At 46.6% G+C, this 15952-nt stretch overlaps 1 protein-coding gene across 1 annotated transcript in view; it reads right to left on the minus strand.

Moving 5' to 3' along the window:
* LOC138252353 (myosin-IIIb-like) overlaps positions 1-15952 on the minus strand; it is a 407650-nt gene that overhangs the window by 271674 nt on the left and 120024 nt on the right. The window contains exons 5-6 of the mRNA XM_069205730.1: positions 10126-10228; positions 9304-9460 (exon numbers count right to left, since the gene is read on the minus strand). Coding sequence (XP_069061831.1) covers positions 9304-9460; positions 10126-10228 — 260 coding nt within the window. The remainder of the gene's footprint in view (positions 1-9303; positions 9461-10125; positions 10229-15952) is intronic.

A 15952-nucleotide genomic window follows, 5' to 3' on the forward strand; every position in this document is an offset into this window, starting at 1 on the left:
GTCTGAGGACACAAAAGATTTTTTTAAGTCCTGTGAAACCTGTCAAGCCAGTGGCAAGACAGGTGGAACTCCAAAGGCACCCCTTATTCCACTGCCTGTGGTTGGGGTTCCCTTTGAAAGGGTAGGGGTTGACATAGTTGGCCCCCTTGACCCTCCTACTGCTTCAGGCAATAGATTCATCTTGGTGGTAGTGGACCATGCCACAAGATATCCTGAAGCTATTCCTTTAAGGACCACTACAGCTCCTGCAGTGGCAAAGGCCCTTCTGGGAATATTTTCCAGGGTGGGCTTCCCAAAGGAAGTAGTATCAGACAGGGGAAGCAATTTCATATCTGCATACTTAAAGGCCATGTGGAAGGAGTGTGGTGTAACTTATAAATTCACTACATCCTATCATCCACAAACAAATGGACTGGTGGAGAGATTTAACAAAACTCTCAAAGGCATGATTATGGGTCTCCCTGAAAAACTCCGCAGGAGATGGGATATCCTTCTACCATGCCTCCTTTTTGCCTACAGGGAGGTACCCCAGAAAGGAGTGGGCTTCAGCCCCTTTGAACTTCTTTTTGGACACCCTGTTAGGGGTCCACTCACACATGTAAAGGAGGGTTGGGAACAACCTTTAAAAGCTCCTAAGCAGGATATTGTGGACTATGTACTTGGCCTCAGATCAAGGATGGCTGAGTATATGAAAAAGGCCAGTAAAAACCTTCAGGCCAGCCAAGAGCTCCAGAAGCAATGGCATGATCAGAAGGCTGTTTTGGTTCAGTACCAACCAGGGCAGAAAGTGTGGGTCTTGGAGCCTGTGGCCCCAAGAGCACTCCAAGATAAATGGAGTGGTCCCCACACAATTGTTGAGAAAAAGGGTGAAGTCACCTATTTGGTTGACTTAGGCACTGCAAGGAGTCCCCTTAGGGTGCTCCATGTCAATCGCCTGAAACCCTACTATGACAGGGCTGATCTCACCCTGCTCATGGCAACTGATGAGGGACAGGAAGAAGACAGTGATCCTCTACCTGATCTCTTCTCTTCCACAGAACAAGATGCTCTTGTGGAAGGTGTAGTTTTGGCTGATTGTCTTACTGCTGAGAAGAAAGACCATTGCATAAATCTCCTAGATCAATTCTATGAACTCTTCTCTACTGTGCCAGGTACCACTTCTTGGTGTGAGCACACTATAGATACTGGAGACAGCTTACCTGTCAAAAATAAGATCTATAGGCAGCCTGACCATGTCAGGGACTGCATAAAGCAAGAAGTCCAGAAAATGTTAGAACTAGGAGTGGTTGAGCACTCTGAAAGTCCATGGGCTTCTCCTGTGGTACTGGTACCAAAACCCCATTCCAAAGATGGAAAGAAGGAAATGCGGTTTTGTGTAGACTATAGAGGTCTCAACTTGGTAACCAAAACTGATGCTCACCCTATACCCAGGGCAGATGAGCTCATAGATACACTGGCATCTGCCAAGTATCTAAGCACTTTTGATTTGACTGCAGGGTATTGGCAGATCAAATTATCAGAAGATGCTAAACCCAAAACAGCATTTTCAACCATTGGAGGACATTACCAGTTTACTGTAATGCCTTTTGGTTTGAAAAATGCACCTGCCACTTTTCAGAGGTTGGTGAACACAGTCCTGCAAGGGCTGGAGGCTTTCAGTGCAGCATATTTGGACGATATAGCTGTCTTTAGCTCCAGCTGGGATGATCACCTGGTCCACCTATGGAAAGTTTTGGAGGCCCTACAAAAGGCAGGCCTCACTATCAAGGCTTCAAAGTGCCAGATCGGGCAGGGGAAGGTGGTTTATCTGGGACACCTTGTTGGTGGGGAACACATTGCACCACTTCAGGGGAAAATCCAAACAATTATTGATTGGGTTCCCCCTACAACTCAGACTCAGGTGAGAGCCTTCCTAGGCCTCACTGGGTATTACAGGAGGTTCATTAAGAACTATGGCTCCATTGGAGCCCCTCTTAATGACCTCACATCCAAGAAAATGCCTAAAAAGGTATTATGGACAGCAAACTGTCAGAAAGCTTTTGAGGAGCTGAAGCAGGCCATGTGCTCTGCACCTGTCCTGAAAAGCCCTTGTTTCTCTAAACAATTCTATGTCCAAACTGATGCATCTGAATTAGGAGTAGGGGCAGTCCTATCACAACTTAATTCTGAGGGCCAGGATCAACCCGTTGCTTTTATTAGTAGGAGGTTGACCCCTAGAGAAAAGCGTTGGTCTGCCATAGAGAGGGAGGCCTTTGCTGTGGTCTGGGCTCTGAAGAAGTTGAGGCCATACCTGTTTGGCACTCACTTCATTGTTCAGACAGACCACAAACCTCTACTTTGGCTAAAACAAATGAAAGGTGAAAATCCTAAATTGTTGAGGTGGTCCATATCCCTACAGGGAATGGACTATACAGTGGAACATAGACCTGGGAGTAGCCACTCCAATGCAGATGGACTCTCCAGATATTTCCACTTAGACAATGAAGACTCATCAGGTCATGGCTAGTCTTATTGTCCTTCGTTTGGGGGGGGGGGGGGGGTTGTGTAGGAAAGTACCATCTTGCCTGGCATGTTACCCCCATTTTGCACTGTATATATGTTGTTTTAGTTGTATGTGTCACTGGGACCCTGTTCACCAGGGCCCCAGTGCTCATAAGTGTGCCTGAATGTGTTACCTGTGTAGTGACTAACTGTATCACTGAGGCTCTGCTAATCAGAACCTCAGTGGTTATGCTCTCTCCTTTCTTTCAAATTGTCACTAACAGGCTAGTGACCAATTTTACCAATTTACATTGGCTTACTGGAACACCCTTATAATTCCCTAGTATATGGTACTGAGGTACCCAGGGTATTGGGGTTCCAGGAGATCCCTATGGGCTGCAGCATTTCTTTTGCCACCCATAGGGAGCTCTGACAATTCTTACACAGGCCTGCCACAGCAGCCTGAGTGAAATAACGTCCACGTTATTTCACAGCCATTTAACACTGCACTTAAGTAACTTATAAGTCACCTATATGTCTAACCTTTACCTGGTAAAGGTTAGGTGCAAAGTTACTTAGTGTGAGGGCACCTTGGCACTAGCCAAGATGCCTCCACATTGTTCAGAGCCAATTCCCTGAACTTTGTGAGTGCGGGGACACCATTACACGCGTGCACTACAGATAGGTCAATACCTATATGTAGCTTCACAATGGTAAGTCCGAATATGGCCATGTAACATGTCTAAGATCATGGAATTGCCTCCTCTATGCCATCCTGGCATTGTTGGCACAATTCGATGATCCCAGTGGTCTGTAGCACAGACCATGGTACTGCCAAACTGCCTTTCCTGGGGTTTCACTGCAGCTGCTGCTGCTGCCAACCCCTCAGACAGGTTTCTGCACCCCTGGGGTCAAGCCAGGCTTGTCCCAGGATGGCAGAACAAAGGACTTCCTCTGAGAGAGGGTGTTACACCCTCTCCCTTTGGAAAATGGTGTGAAGGCAGGGGAGGAGTAGCCTCCCCCAGCCTCTGGAAATGCTTTCTTGGGCACAGATGTGCCCAATTCTGCATAAGCCAGTCTACACCGGTTCAGGGACCCCTTAGCCCTGCTCTGGCGCGAAACTGGACAAAGGAAAGGGGAGTGACCACTCCCCTGACCTGCACCTCCCCTGGGAGGTGTCCAGAGCTCCTCCAGTGTGCTCCAGACCTCTGCCATCTTGGAAACAGAGGTGCTGCTGGCACACTGGACTGCTCTGAGTGGCCAGTGCCACCAGGTGACGTCAGAGACTCCTTCTGATAGGCTCCTTCAGGTGTTAGTAGCCTATCCTCTCTCCTAAGTAGCCAAACCCTCTTTTCTGGCTATTTAGGGTCTCTGTCTCTGGGGAAACTTTAGATAACGAATGCAAGAGCTCATCCGAGTTCCTCTGCATCTCTCTCTTCACCTTCTGCCAAGGAATTGACTGCTGGCCGCGCTGGAAGCCTGCAAACCTGCAACATAGTAGCAAAGACGACTACTGCAACTCTGTAACGCTGATCCTGCCGCCTTCTCAACTGTTTTCCTGGTGGTGCATGCTGTGGGGGTAGTCTGCCTCCTCTCTGCACTAGAAGCTCCGAAGAAATCTCCCGTGGGTCGATGGAATCTTCCCCCTGCAACCGCAGGCACCAAAAAGCTGCATTACCTGTCCCTTGGGTCTCCTCTCAGCACGACGAGCGAGGTCCCTCGAATCCAGGAACTGTGTCCAAGTGGCCCCCACAGTCCAGTGACTCTTCAGTCCAAGTTTGGTGGAGGTAATTCCTTGCCTCACCTCGCTGGACTGCATTGCTGGGAACCGCGACTTTTGCAGCTACTCCGGCCTCTGTGCACTTCTGGCGGGAATCCTTTGTGCACAGCCAAGCCCGGGTCCATGGCACTCTAACCTGCATTGCACGACTTTCTAAGTTTGTCTCCGGCGACGTGGGACTCCTTTGTGTAACTTCGGGGGAGCACTGTTTCACGCATCCTCGTAGTGCCTGTTTCTGGCACTTCTCCGGGAGCTACCTGCTGCTGAGAGGGCTCCTTGTCTTGCTCGACATCCCCTCTCTCTTCTGGTCCAATTTGCGACCTCCTGGTCCCTCCTGGGCCACAGCAGCGTCCAAAAACGCTAACCGCACGATTTGCAGCTAGCAAGGCTTGTTGGCGTTCTTTTGGCGGGAAAACACTTCTGCACGACTCTCCACGGCGAGAGGTATCCGTCCACCAAAGGGGAAGTCTCTAGCCCTTTTCGTTCCTGCAGAATCCTCAGCTTCTACTGTCCAGTAGCAGCTTCTTTGCACCCACAGCTGGCATTTCCTGGGCATCTGCCCATCTCCGACTTGCTTGAGCAGCACCTCTGTTTCCAAGATGGCAGAGGTCTGGAGCACATTGGAGGAGCTCTGGGCACCTCCCAGGGGAGGTGCAGGTCAGGGGAGTGGTCACTCCCCTTTCCTTTGTCCAGTTGCGCGCCAGAGCAGGGCTGATGGGTCCCTGAACCGGTGTAGACTGGCTTATGCAGAAATGGGCACCATCTGTGCCCATGAAAGCATTTCCAGAGGCTGAGGGAGGCTACTCCTCCCCTGCCTTAACATCTTTTTCCAAAGGGAGAGGGTGTAACACCCTCTCTCTGAGGAAGTCCTTTGTTCTGCCATCCTGGGCCAAGCCTGGCTGGACCCCAGGAGGGCAGAAACCTGTCTGAGGGGTTGGCAGCAGCAGCAGCTGCAGTGAAACCCCTGAAAAGGCAGTTTGGCAGTACCCGGGTCTGAGCTACAGACCCGTGGGATCATGGGATTGTACCAACAATGCCAGGATGGCATAGAGGGGGCAATTCCATGATCTTAGACATGTTACATGGCCATATTCGGAGTTACCATTGTGAAGCTACACATAGGTATTGTAGTACCTATGTGTAGTGCACGCGTGTAATGGTGTCCCCACACTCACAAAGTCCGGGGAATTTGCCCTGAACAATGTGGGAGCACCTTGGCTAGTGCCAGGGTGCCCACACACTAAGTAACTTAGCACCCAACCTTTACTAGGTAGAGGTTAGACATATAGGTGACTTATAAGTTACTTAAGTGCAGTGAAAATGGCTGTGAAATAATGTGTGCATTATTTCACTCAGGCTGCAGTGGCAGGCCTGTGTAAGAATTGTCAGAGCTCCCTATGGGTGGCAAAAGAAATGCTGCAGCCCATAGGGATCTCCTGGAACCCCAATACCCTGGGTACCTCAGTACCATATACTAGGGAATTATAAGGGTGTTCCAGTATGCCAATGTGAATTGGTGAAATTGGTCACTAGCCTGTTAGTGACAACTTGGAAAGAAATGAGAGAGCATAACCACTGAGGTTCTGAATAGCAGAGCCTCAGTGTGACAGTTAGTCATAACACAGGTAACACATACAGGGCATACTTATGAGCACTGGGGCCCTGGCTGGCAGGGTCCCAGTGACACATACAACTAAAACAACATATATACAGTGAAAAATGGGGGTAACATGCCAGGCAAGATGGTACTTTCCTACACTCCCAGCCTCGAATAATCATATAGTACACTGCTCATCAATTAACTCTGGGCGTGGAGACTCTCAGAAATTCGGGTGGCAGAATTCTACCAAAGTTTGATTCGATTTTTAGTTTTATAAAGCGCTCGATTGTCTGAAGGCGTCTTGGCGCTGGCTCTGTTGTGGAAGGAGCATTAGCAAGATGTGCAACCTAGTGAGTAAAGAGCCAAGTCTTGACAGATTTCCTAAACAACAGTAAGTTTGGACAGTTTTTTTAATTCATGGGAAAGGAGTTCCACAACTTTACTGATCTGGAAAATAAACTTTTGCCACCCCAGGAAGTTCATTTAGCCCTAGGCAACTCTAAGCACTTGGCTTCCGCAGATTTGAGCTTTCGAGAGAGTGTGTAAAAAATGAATCTATCCTGAATGTATCTTGGAGCGGTAATATGTGAAGCCTTAAAAGCTATGCCAAAAGCTTTACATTCTGTTCTCTTTGCTACAGGAAGCTAATGAAGCTTTTATTTGGCTTGAGATACTGAGACTGGTATTTTGGAATCTTCATCAGGAGCAAAGTTATTGCTCCAGATGAAATTCTGTCATTTGACGCAGGTCCAGCGCTGAAGTGAGACTGAAGCAACATGATGCGCCTCCCAGACTTCCTAGAATGCCTTGTTTTAGGCATGTCTGTTTGGAAGAGGCTTATCCTAATTTCTTCACTGCCAAAGAAGGCTACACAAACAAAATCCTAGAAACACCACACATTGATGTGTCCCTGTGTCTTTATACATTGCAGACGTGATACCACACGGTCACTCACTGTAGGAAGCTGGCTCTCTATGTAGTGCACTAAAATGAAGTGCACTGTGCCAAGAGTTCAGTGGGTCCCCAAGGATGTGCAGAGGCCGAAATAACTAGGTCTAGAGCTCTGTTAGTGGTATTGCGAGTGAGCAGCTAGGCTTATCAAGGAGACATTTGTTGTACTCCCAGAAGCAATAACTGAGGCACACACTTGAAGAATAAATCTGAGACCAATTCAGAAAAATAACAGCTGCTATATGCTTTGAACCCAAGAACTTTGTTACAAGGTAAGCAGTTTTCAAAATTGAAATTATTTTGCTGTTGTAGAAATCGACAGTGCAATTTTCAGAGTCTTCAATGTTAAACTTTGAAAGGAAAACAAGTTGCGGTTTTTCCGCTAAGTACACACTTATGACCCCAGTTCTCAGGGATTCAGGCTAGCACTAGGCGAGGTTATGGTAGGGGCCAAGAGGGCACCCACAGTGGCACTGCGGTGGCTGACTGCCAAGGTCGAAGTTGGAGTCGGAGCCCAATGTTAGTCAATGGAGAATGGGGGGGGGACTGAAGACGCGCTGCTCCCAGGTAAGTACAGGCGATGTCAGAGGTTGGTATCCAGGGGTTAAGGCAAGCACCGGGAGGCCACAAGGCAGCACCAAAGTGACACCCTCAGCGGTACGGGCGGCCGGGTGCAGAGTGCCAATTCAGCATCAGGCGCCCAATGCTTTGCAATGGAGACAAGGGGTATCCACTGCAGCGCTGCTTCCAGTTAAGTAGAGCGAGGTCAGGGGTGGATCTCCTGGGGTGGAAGCAGGGTCAAGGGGGGCCACAAGGTATATCCAAACTTACACCCTCAGCAGCATAGGGGTGGCCGGGTGCAGAGTGCAAACACAGAGTCTGGCTCCCAGTGTTGCTCAGTGCAGGAGATCACTTTCAGAAAGGGCTGAAGGCTTAGGCCAGGTGCCCTCTGAGTGCATGCATTGATAAATCCATCACTGGAATCAGTAAGGGTTTATTAATATGAGATGTTTGATACCAAACATCCCTATCTCCAGTGAATCCATCATGTAGCTGGTAAACTCGTAATGACCAGTGTCCAGCACATGTACTTAAAATGGCTTCACTGTTAACTTACTACGTCTGAGAATCGACAAAGACATATCAGGGGCATATCTCCTTGTGCGGGTATGCCCCCACATGTAATATAATGCACCCTGCATTTGGGGTTGTAAGGCCTGCCAGAGGGATGACTTACATATATTGCATGCAGTGCACAGGGGGGAGGGCACACAGGCTGTGTTGCCATGCCCTGTTTTCACTTTAGGCCTGCACCGAGACATGCAGCCTACGTAGGCAGCACTGTGGGCACTTGGTGAGAGGGTCCCCGAGGGTGGCACAATCTTTGCTGCAGCCCTCAGGGGCCTTCTTTAGCACCCCATGCCCTGGGTGCCAGGGGTACCATTTACTAAGGACTTAAAGTGGCAACTAAAGGTTTGTCAATAGGGAAAAACAACTGTGTAGTTTTAGGGAAAGAGATCCGTCACTGGGGAAACCAGACATAAACTTGGGTGGTACCATGTCAAAAGAGGCACTTTCCTACAGTCATTTCTTCCATATTCTAGTTCTGCTTCTTGCTGGCTGCCTCATCGCTGAAGCAGACGGGCTGACAGACCTTCCATAGTGTTACTTCAGAAGGGGGGAGAACAACCCTGGCTTGCCAGGCACTGCTGTGCAAGGGCTGCAGAATCAACAGCCCCTTAGGGCCCTATTGTGCCCACTGTATCTACGTTGCTGAGCTTCACTCCTGCACCTCACCACATACTCCATCACACCCACGCCACCTTCAGTCACTCACCACCACCATCCCCAACATGGCCGCCACATCATAGACTCCATCGTCCCCATATTCTTTACTCCACACAGACAACACATTAACAATAGAGTTCAAAGAGTCTGTGGGTACGTCTGAGATCAGTGTAGTAAGGTGAGAAACAAGCTATGTAAGTATTCAATCCTAATTATTAACCACACAAAGACTTGTGATAAACAGGGACACGTTAACTCAACAACTGATGTTAACTTCCCAAACCAGGATAGCAGAGAACAGCAGTTGAAGCACAATAACATATTCTCACCCCCGGCATCAAGCTTATCTATGGTTTTTCTGTCCTTGTTAGTACACAGCAAAACCCATGAGTACTGTGTAAGTACCACTAGCTAGTGTAGAACAACTCTTTAAATGCTGAAACTAGCCGTCAATCTCAAGAGGGCGCTAATTCCCCCACAATGACTTATGGGATGTGAATGGACCCACAGACCTAGAAACCTTTGTTTCTATCCAATTCACTTCTAAAGAGAAGATTCTGGTCGTGCCACAGTCTGGATTTGGAGGGAGACCGAAGAGGGCTGGTAACAATGTGGGGTGCAGCCTACAACCAGTCCATGCTCCAGTCCTTATGGTGTATTGACAAGACCTTCCCAACACCCTGTGAATGAGATTCACGTGTACCTGTACAAGGTGGGATCCAGGAGTCCGAACATCTCCTTGTCGGCAGCCGAGATCCCTGCAAACATGCAGTAGAAGATGTGGAAGTTCCGCTCTCCGGCATCCTGGTGGACCACTCGGGACTTTTCGAGGAGGTATTCATTGATCTTCGCCCCTTTAACTGGAGAGTCATGGAGAGAAGGAAGACCTGGTCAGTGAAGATGGACACCTATCTCACCACTCACCTGTACCATACCATTAGGGCTCGCCGCTTGTGTGGGTAGCGTGACCCTATTCTTCTCGACAGGGCCTGGGGCTTATAAATTCACCACTAAACCTCTGAATCTCACTTGTTCCTTTCCAGCAGGATCGTCTCGTCTCACTTTAACCAACATTTTACTCCCCCTATTCATAAACCTGAAGCCAGACTTAACTTTCTCTCCTACTCCAGTGTCTATCCTCCTTCCTCCCCTCTGTTGTCTGCAGAGCTGCTGGTGACAGCCCATCTTCAAAGGGCTACGGTGGTGCTCCCTCTGGTCCTCAAGCCCTATATCCCTTACTCATACCATTTGCTGTGGTATTGCACTTCATAACTCCTATAAAATGAGCCCTTATATTCTGAGCATCCCACTTCCGAAACCCCATCTAAACTAGACATGAACCACCAGCTGCACAATCCATCATGGGCCCTTCTCTTCCCATGTACTGTGCATCCCTCATTTAGGCTCAGCCCCCTTAGTATGTCTGTGTGGTAGCATGGCTGTATGAGATGACCCCGCTGCAAGCACTCCTGCCAATCAGAGCTGCTGGGACTAGCACATCACAGCATCAGGTCCATATGCTCACCTGCGCCATTGTGGAACCTCAGCTGGATGTACTTTCCAAAGCGGCTGCTGTTGTCATTCATGACCGTCTGGGCGTTGCCAAAGGCTTCCAAGAGAGGGTTCACCTGGGATCAAAATGTAGAGAACGGATCACTGGTGATGGAGAGAACATGTATGAACGTTGAACACCGATCACTTGTAGTGGACAGAGAACATGTATGAACATAGAACACGGATCACTGGTGATAGATGGAGAACATGTAAAACTGTAGAACATGGATCATGTGTGCTGGAAGGAGAACAGGTATAACTAGAAGATGGATCACGGCTGATGGAAGGAGAATAGGTATGAATGGATCATGTGTGGTGGAAGGAGAACATGTATGAATGGAACACTTGTGGATGGAGAACATGTATGAGTGTAGAAGATGGATCACTTGTGGTGGACGAAGAACATGTAAAACTGTAGAGCATGGATCACGTGTGGTGGAAGGAGAACAGGTATGAATGGATCACTTGTGGTGGACGAAGAACATGTAAAACTGACGAACATGGATCACGTGTGGTGGAAGGAGAACGATATAACTGTAGAAGATAGATTGTGGAAGGAGAGAGAACAGGAGACTCCGTCCAGTGCTGGGGGTTGAGATGGTAGGATGAAGGAAATTCACCAGTCAATCAACACCACAAAGACAGTCAATGGTTTTACATGTCAGTGCAGTGTGTTCAACTTTGACAAAAATAAAATAAATCATCTGGAGCAAGTTGGAAATAATTCCAGCCAAAAATGTTTTTTCAGAGAAAATGGAAAACAGTCATTCTCAACTCAGAAGAGTAAATCTTTGTTAAAAGCAAGAACTACAAATTATACTCATATGTTCTTGCTAAATGGAGAATCTCAAGCCAACATCTTTGATGCTGTGCAGCACGGCTAAAGAATAAAATAAAGACGTGGCGGCGCGCATCATTCTGTAGGTGCACGCACCATTCATCCGTGTGCCTACAAAATGATACAGGTGCTTTTTCTTCTATTTAGTTACCAATGTGGGAGTTGGATCAATAACTAAAAAGAAAAAAAAACATATTTTTTTTTAAATAACAAGAGGCAACGCCAGGGACAGTAGCAAAACTGGAGACAAGAGGCGGAAGCAACACACGGTGCCGGAAGCAACACCGAGGTTCCAGGAAGGAAGGAGTAGCAACTGGTGAGAGCAACATGCTGTCGGCACGGAAGCAGTACGGGTGGACATGCAGCAGTAGGATGGGGTGAGGAGGAGAAGCAACTGGAAAACAGGAAGGTGCAGGTGGGGGAAGAAAGATGGACAGTGGAAGTGGGGGTCGGAGAGGAGAAACAACAGGTAAGAGAGCAACGTGAGGTAGGAGAAGTCCAGGGGTGCGAAAGCAAAAGGGGAAGTACATGAGGGTGAGTGGAACATGGAGGGGGCGGGGAGAAGCACACATGAGAACGAGCAATACAACATTCATGACAAGAGAAGTATACGAGGGAGACAGCTGGAAAAAACATTCAAACTCATGGACTGCTTAAATGAAAAGAAAATAATGCTTGAAAAGCAAGCAGTTGAAGCCTAGAAGCAAGAAGAGATGGTAAAGAGGGAGTGTTTCATGGAAGGGACGAACACAAGGTTGACAAGCTGAAACATGAATAAGAAGCAGGCAAATTAGAGTGATGAGAAAGACAACCAATAGTAATAGGCCTTGAGCCAATCATGTTATTGGTATCACTTGGGGGGATGGGTTCTAATATGATTTATTGGCAAGGTATGGACACCTAGAGATGGAAAACAATTTGATAGCAAGTCATAACTCTTTGCTTTTTGTGCCTTACCGCTCCTCTCCCAGGATACCTTGATGCAATTGGAAAGGTTATTGTAAATGTGATTATATAAATGATAATTACAATAGTAATTATGATTATATTAAGTACACCAAGTAAAATGTATATATATATTTTTTATAACTTTCTTTTTCAGAGCTGGTGGAGCATAACCGTGCAGCATCATGAGGACTTAAACAAGCACATCCTGTCCCTCTGATCCCCAGTGTACAAGTCATCAAGTCATCGGTATAGCTGTGCATCCCAGGTTATTCGGACCACAACCTTTTAAAGCCCCTCCCCCAAGCATTGAGAAACAAAAGCAAAGAACAATGACTACCACAAATACTGAAGAATCGTTCATGTATGTTTCTAACAAATGAGTTGGGCCTCAGCCATTGATGACAAATACCGAAGTCATAACATGACAAGCTGCCCAACTGAAGCTTGAACTAAACAAGAACATAATCCGGCTTGTTACAAGATGAGAAGCAAGGGTCGCACAGATAATACCAAGTTGGAAGGGATTTACCATCAGAACCAGAGACCTAGTTAGTGTATAAGATGATTCCATTAATGCCCCTGCAACTAAGCTGACAACCGTTTCTGAAATTCTGAAACAGTCAGAGCTGATGAGGGAATCACTGCATTTGGATAAAACTGCAGTGGTCATGGATCAAGTTCTCTACGCAAAAGCAACTGAGATCGTGTGGAAGCATAAAGCAATGCACAACAGAATGATTCTTTCTTTGCAAAAGACCTATGCCAACAGAGATTAGACAACCTCTTGCAGAATGCTGCCTTTGTTGAAATAAAACAGCTTTGGGATGTATTCCAGGAACAACTTTGTCATGACAATGACGATCTCTCTGCATTTTGGATGTCCTATGTGGATATTGTTGAAAATGTCTTTACTGACTCTGCTGCGTGGTAGTCTAGTAGGAAATTGGTATTCACATCTTACCGCCATATGCTCTATGATCCTATCGTCTTTGCGTATGACAGGATGAACTTCGCTAGAAATCTTCCTGTATGCTGTGCCGAAAAGACATTACCTGCAGTGAAACATCCAGAGATACACCACAACTTCATCAACGTTGGATGTTAATCCATTTGGACAAATTCCGGTTGATCAAGCGATAGAGGTAATAGTCAACAAAGACACACAGACTCCAGGTGGTATAACAAGATTCAACCTTAAGGCGGGTGCTGTGTTAAGATATTATATGACGGCTGAACCCAGAAGCACCTTTTTGGGTCACATAAGTGAAATGGTTTGTAACAGATCAGATCTTACTCACGCAGACCTACATAAGTCACAAATTGAAAAAGATGAAGATACTTGCATGAGAGCTGTTATTCTGGTTTGAAGCTGGATAAACCCATTTGTTGGGCCACATGATCGCATGTGTCGAGTCACTGCAAAAAAGGCATCTCAAGACATAGTATCTGACATAATGAAGGCACATGAAATAGGTCATCAGTGCTATAAAGACTTCAGACTTGAGTGACTTGACAATAATCCACCTATTAAAAAGTTTCATGGACCAATGAAAATGAACAAACTAAAAACCTTCACTAACATTTCCAAGAAGAAGGCAGTGGACGCCAATGGCAGGAAAGTCATCGTGAAAGCAGACGATACACTATTTGGTCGAATGATTGTGACAGCACTGAATGGGAACCTTCAGGGAACCCTGTTCATGAATTGGGAAGATAAGTACTACAAAATCACATCTGAAGTAAGCCACGAAGTGCCGGATCTCGTCAGTACACACGAAGAAGCAGATGCTCGTTTGTTGAGTCACACGCTGCTAATGAGGGTTATGAGACAGTAATTATAACCTCAGATGACGCCGATGTGTTAATTATGTGTTTGGGATTCCATGACAGAATCGTAGCTAAATTGTTTCTGAAAAGTGATACTAAAATACTCATGCGAGTCCTTGACATTGGGAAAACAGCTTCTACTTTTGGTGACAATGTTTGTCGAGTTGTGAAGGACTCCACACGTTTACTGGATGTGACACAGTAAGCGCATTTGTGGGAAAGGGAAAAGTAAGCGCATTCAAAACCCTGTCTGCCGACAGACATACACAGGAAACATCGTCACAGCTCGGACGCGAATGGGATCTCTCCGAGGAACTAATGGACAAATTGGAGTAATGCTTGTGCTTGCTGTATGCAGCATAATCTTCGGTTCTTCATGTGAATGACTTGAGATATCACCTTCTCTGCGCAAAGAAGGGTGAGACAGACCGTCATCAACTTCCACCTTGCAAGGAGTGTCTGAAGAAACATGCTAAATACGCAAAAAATCAAGCCGCTATAAACAAGAGATGTCTTCTGAACGATCCACAGATACCTTGTCCAAATGGGAGAGGGTGGAAGTTGGCAAAACACGAGGGAGCAGAGCATGGGGTCGTGCACTGGACGGAGGGGCAGCCAGCACTGAGGCTGCGTTAGATCTACGCTTGCAACTGGTTAGAGACTGCGAACTGCCAACGTTCTGCTGTCTAAAGGACCTCAAGGGCACTGATGTGCAGACTTCCCGCCTGTGAAAATCAAACAGGCGCAGAGAACGTGGACGCCTGTTCAGAAGAAGACGACGAACGTGAATGATAAAATTGTGTTTATGTTCACTCATGACATACATTGCCAATGTAACATGGGACAACTATTATCATTTGAAATTATAAGTGAAAATTATGCATATAATATAAATCAATATATGAGGAATACAATTAGGTTTTGTTATTTTAAGGACTATGTTATTATTACAATTAATCATAATTATTTTTAAATGTATTGAATGTAACCAGTCTTCTGGAATTAGATTTATTTCCCCACATATTATGATGAATTTGTATGCTATTTATTAAAAATATGAAAACAGTTATTTTTTCGGCTATGATTGCTAATCCAATAATATCAGACAAAAGGCACAGAGTGATGACTGAGCAGAGTTTCCATCTCTTGGCATCCAGACTGTAGGAGGCTGGCCTGGCTCGTAGTGGGTACCAAAGGTACTTACACTCTGTGCCAGGTCCAGTTATCCCTTATTAGTGTAGAAGAGGTGTTCTAGCAGCTTAGGCTGATAGAAAAAGTAGCTTAGCAGAGCAGCTTAGGCTGAACTAGGAGACATGCAAAGCTCCTACTATACCACTGGTGTCATATGCACAATATCATAAGAAAACACAATACATAGAGTTACTAAAAATAAAGGTACTTTTTTTCATGACAATATGCCACGAGTATCTCAGTGAGTACCCTCAGTAAGAAGGTAAGTAATACACACAAGTTATATGTACACAAACCACAAATAGGTAAGTAAGAGACAGAAAAGTAATGCAAACAGTGTAGAATTACAATAGGTTGCAATAGGCAGACATAGGTCTAGGGGCAACACAAACCATATACTCCAAAAGTGGAATGCGACTTACGAATGGACCCCAGACCTATGGGAACTTGTAGAGGGTCACTGGGACTGTAAGAAAATAGTCAGGGTGTCCAAGATACCCCACCCCAAGACCCTGAAAAGTAGGAGTAAAGTACACCTACTACCCCAAAAGAGCACAATAGTCATGATAGGGGGATTCTGCAAGAACAACAAACACCAGCAGTGCACTGAAAACGGATTCCTGGACCTGAGTCAAAGCAAGGGGACCAAGTCCAATAGTCGTGACAGTGTCCGGGGGGTGGGGGGGGCAGGAGCCCAGGAAACCCCGGATGAAGGTGCAAGGAAGCTGCCTCTGGATGGAAGAAGCTTGGAATTCTGCAAGAACGAAGAGGACTAGGAACTTCTCCTTTGAAAAGAAGATGTTCCACGTTGCGATGAAGGTTGCAGAAGTGTTCCCACGCAGAAATACCGCAAACAAGCCTTGCTAGCTGCAAGGGTTGTGGTAGAGGTTTTTGGGTGCTGCTGTGGACCAGGAAGGACTAAGATGTCGCCCCTTGGAGGAGGAGACAGAGGAGGCGCTCAGCAACTCAAAGAGTTGCCATAGAAGCAGGCAGC

Source organism: Pleurodeles waltl, chromosome 1_2, assembly GCF_031143425.1.
Source record: "Pleurodeles waltl isolate 20211129_DDA chromosome 1_2, aPleWal1.hap1.20221129, whole genome shotgun sequence".
NCBI lineage: Eukaryota > Metazoa > Chordata > Amphibia > Caudata > Salamandridae > Pleurodeles > Pleurodeles waltl.